The sequence below is a fragment of the Helobdella robusta genome (genome assembly GCF_000326865.2).
Source record: "Helobdella robusta unplaced genomic scaffold HELROscaffold_14, whole genome shotgun sequence".
Classification (NCBI taxonomy): domain Eukaryota; kingdom Metazoa; phylum Annelida; class Clitellata; order Rhynchobdellida; family Glossiphoniidae; genus Helobdella; species Helobdella robusta.
In genome coordinates, this window is record NW_008703782.1 from 1,504,278 (window position 1) to 1,508,860 (window position 4,583).

At 35.3% G+C, this 4,583-nt stretch overlaps 1 protein-coding gene across 1 annotated transcript; it reads left to right on the forward strand.

Moving 5' to 3' along the window:
• Nucleotides 1-527: 527 nt before the first annotated feature.
• HELRODRAFT_74384 (hypothetical protein) lies at nucleotides 528-2,017 on the forward strand (the record flags this gene model as incomplete). Its single annotated transcript, XM_009014672.1, has 3 exons — nucleotides 528-627; nucleotides 935-1,098; nucleotides 1,865-2,017. The coding sequence occupies 3 exons, from the start codon at nucleotides 528-530 to the stop codon at nucleotides 2,015-2,017; spliced, it is 417 nt and encodes a 138-aa protein (XP_009012920.1).
• Between the last annotated feature and the right edge of the window lie 2,566 nt (nucleotides 2,018-4,583).

Genomic DNA, 4,583 nt, shown 5'->3' on the forward strand with positions numbered 1-4,583 from the left:
ATGAATGAATGAATATGTGAAGGAATGAAAGAGTGAGTTGTATACATGTTCATAGCTTGGAATACAAAATCCAACATGAATTTTACATTCATATGTTTTGAAATTAGTAGCAGTTTGGTCAAATTTTTCTCTGCTTTGGATTGTTTTTTTTTATTGATTTCTGCTATTTATTTCCTCCCTAGCACATTCCTGCTATCGTTGAGTTCTGCGTGGGTGTTGTTGAAAGTCTTGGAATTTCCAACAAAGGTATTTATAGAATTCCTGGAAATAACGCGGGCGTTAATGAACTGATAGCCGAACTGAATAAGGTTGGCTGCTCTAACGTGAATAAAATGCTAGTGATGAATATTATTAATATTAACTACTCGTCAATAATTGACTGACCGAACGACTGATGGATTGATTGATTGGTTGATTGATTGATCGATTGATTGATTGGTTGATTGATTGATTGATTGATTGATTGATTGATTGATTGATTGATTGATTGATTGATTGATTGACTGATTACAAATCAGGATCCAGACATGATAAACTTCGAGAATGACCGATGGATGGATGTTAATGTCGTTGGCAGTCTTCTGAAGTTGTTCTTTAGAAAACTGCCCGAACCTCTCATGTCCTATGGTCAGTAATAATAATAATAATAATAATAATAATAATAATAATTATTATTATTATTATTATAATGATGTAGATGACGATAATGATTGTTGGTGATATTGTTGTCGATGATGATATTGATGTCGTTGTTTTATTGCTGTTGATGATGATATGATAAGATATACACTCACACACACACACACACACACACACAGACATACACACGCACACAGACAGACATACACACGCACACACACACACACACACACACACACACACACGGACACACGCAAAACAATAAACTTGTAAACAATAACAAATGCACATACAGAATTGTACGACCTAGCGATACAAATTTCTCGAATCTCCGACCACGAAAAGAAGTTACTAAAATTAAAATCCCTTCTCGTCGAACTGCCAATCACGAACAGGGAAACCTTCAAATTTCTGGCCAATCATCTTCACAGGATTGCCGAAAACGAGCCTGAGAATAAGGTCAGCCAATCAGGGCAAAGCTAATGAAATGAACTTCTTGCTTTATTTGTTGATTGGTTGAATTGGAAGGGTTTATTTGTATGAAAATGATGATTGGAATAGAAATAAATAATAACAACAATAACTACTACTACTACTACTGTTAGTAATAAAATTATTAGTAGCAACAACAACAACAACTTTATTCATTGAGGCAATTGCTTAGTGCAATTCTGTTTTGCATGGTCTCAGTGAAGATCACCTGGAGTCTATTCAACGGTTCTGAGGTGGCTGCTAGACCAACTCCTCAACTTTCTATAGCTGCCAGTATTTCTGACTACATGAAGATTGAACTTCATTGGCTATCGACTGAGGACAGAATACGATTTGAAATAATTCTCACAGTTAAAAACTGTCTAACTTGAAAGACACCGGCCCGCTTGAAAGAGATGCTAAACTCAGTTTCGAATGTTCCTAAAAGAAATATTTATATCATATCAATCCTGAGGGTTCCGGGATTAATATGATATCAATATTTATTTCAAGGACATTGATATGATATCAATCCTGATGTGTTCGGGATTGATATGATATCAATCACATCAATCAAGCCGCTTGAAACATCATCATCTTTCTAACAAAACGGAGCACAATTAGTAGCGCCTTTGATGATGGCTCAGTAGATTCGCCATACATGTCTATAATACAACACCAATAAATGCATTGCTGAATAATATAAAGTTCATAATAACATTAATAATATTAATAATTATGATAATTTATGCAGATGAATGCGCATAACTTGGCCATAATGTTCGGCCCCTCATTGGTCCACCCACAAAGCGACGACCCTCAAAACGAGCTGACCAATCAGATGATAGCAGACATGAATTTGCAGACACACATTGTGGAGCTTATCATTATTTATGTTAATTTTTGATCTTGTTATTGTTGTTGCTGACATTTTCATTGTTGTTATTATTATTGTTGTCTTTGTTGTGGTTTTTATTAAATATTTTTTTACTTTTCCATAATTTTTATACTTCAAAACTTTGTTTATTGCATCACAGAGTGAATGGCTTTTTTCTGATTGGACGGACGAGGCCGGTTTACCTGCTGTTATTGAGGGGTGTTCAATATTTCTGTCAGCTGATAATAATAATAACCATAATAATAACAACAGCAGTAATAATAATAATAATAATCCTAACAATAGTCTGCAATTACTTCCAAGTACTGAAGCTCTGCGTTAGTAAAAGTTTTGGTTGCTATCACCATTGTTATTGTTAAGCTGGTCATTTGTTCTAAACGGCAAAGCAACATTTCAAACGCAAACACATACACACAAACACACAGTGGCCTTGAAATCAAAAGACCTTGACCTTGATCCTCCGGAAGATTCCTCATCTCTGGCGTTCTTCAGGCAGGGCATTCTCCGTCTTAGCAACCGATCCGTCAAATCGAAAAATAAATTGTCAAAAGTCGATTCGCCACCGCTGGCAGCGGCTGCCCTAGATTCGACCAATCAGATCCAAGATGAAGAAAAAGAGGTCATTTTGAAAAAACTTAACGTACTCACGAGAAGTTACTACATGTGGAAGAATAGGTCAGTAGCGAGTGATGAAATGACTGGCAAGGAGAGATATGTTCTCAGCACCAGTGGGGATGGTAACAACCAGCCATCCAGTGCTAATTTGAAGAGGAATCTGACTAAGAAGTATGCCAGTAACGAGCTAGAGATCTCCGCACCGATAAACAGTTCACACCCATCCCTGATTGAAAAACAAAACTTGGAAAAACCAGGCGTCAATCGAGACGATTCGTTTTCGAGTATCAAGCGATATCCGGCATATTCATTTAAAAATAGCACCATCACCAGGAGAGATGGGCGGGGTGAGGTGAAAGGAGGGGGAAATTATTCACCTCAAACTTCGTCCTCTTCCTCGTTATCTATAAATAAATATGCCGCAAACGAAAGTGCCAGCTACGCTGATGATAACTCTGTGAGGAATTTCCCTACTACGTGCAGCGATCTATTTTTATCTCGCCTGGATTCCCAGCAAGGAGGGCATCGAAATTTGATGGAAAGTGAAAGTTGTGATGGAATGATGTATTCGTCGAGTAGAAGGAAGGAGAGCTTCGTCGTTAACAATCCACATGGAAGGAGGTTGTTATTATTATTATTAAATAAAAATTATTATTATTATTATTACATTATATTGCTTGAATTTTCAACGCTTTCACTTTCATTTTCATTACAGATATTTTGTCCCTTCAAGTACTGATTCAGTTTCATTGTTCCTTCATTCATCCAATCGCGCGCTCTCTCGTTCCGAAGTTAGGAGGTCGGTTTTATCATCCACTCTATCTAACTCTAATCCTCCGGAAGATGGTGATTACGAAAATTATGACGTCATAGCCAGATCCCAGCCCGTTCCTAGCCTGTTTTCGGAAACTCAAAATCCCTTAGATATCCCCCTCTGCAAGTATAATGATAGGAAGAGAGCTTTTTAAATGAATTAAAAAAAAATTCGCGCAAATTTTTATGGTTCCACGATTATTTTCTAGTAGTAAAATTATTTCACAGATTTTGATGAATTTAATTACGCGGCAATTTTATCAAACTGACTTTGATATAATAACGGCTTTTATTTAATCATACTCTTAAATACTTTTTTTCTATAAAACAGCCTGTGATTCATCTCAATTAAACAATTTTATTCATTTATTTATTTTATTACATGCTATTTCTGCGGATTATCATCCAACATTCATCTCATATTAAATATAATTTGAACTTTGAACTCAGGTCTTGCATAATTAAGTTTCAAACAAGATAATTTAATGTTGATGCATATGTACATGCACATACGCATACACGCATGCATACATTACATATAGTGACATTCGTACATTGATCATACTTTTTTGCAATGAAAACGTTTTGTTTTATTTTTTCCAACACATATACCCACATTATTTTGAATCTTTTTTATAGATGATTTTGCATTTTTTGCTTGCTACAATAAGGGCGTTACAATGTTTATTGATAAGAATATTATTGTGTTTTACAACATTTTATGATTCATCTATCATGTTGATTTACTTTTTGCCTTCCTTACATCTCTCTCTCTCTCCTCTCTCTCTCTCTCTCTCTCTCTCTCTCTCTCTTTGTGTCTTTTTTCTCTCTCTCTCCCCCTCTTTCCGTCTTTCTTTCTCTGACTTTCTATGTTTATATAAATATATATATATATATAAACTTAGTGTTTGTGTGTGTTTGTGTATATAGATTTTCTCTCTGTCTCTTTTTATACATGTACTTATATAGAATATACATATTTTTACGCACAGACTCTACTACACATGTGTGTGATGTGTGTGGATTTCTACACGAACGTTAAGGTTGTAACGGCTCTCCATTATTTTGATTGACATAGTTGTGTTTTTAAACGCGTGCCTAAAGTTTAAAGAATTCCTCATATATTTGCTATATATGCTGTGCTAAC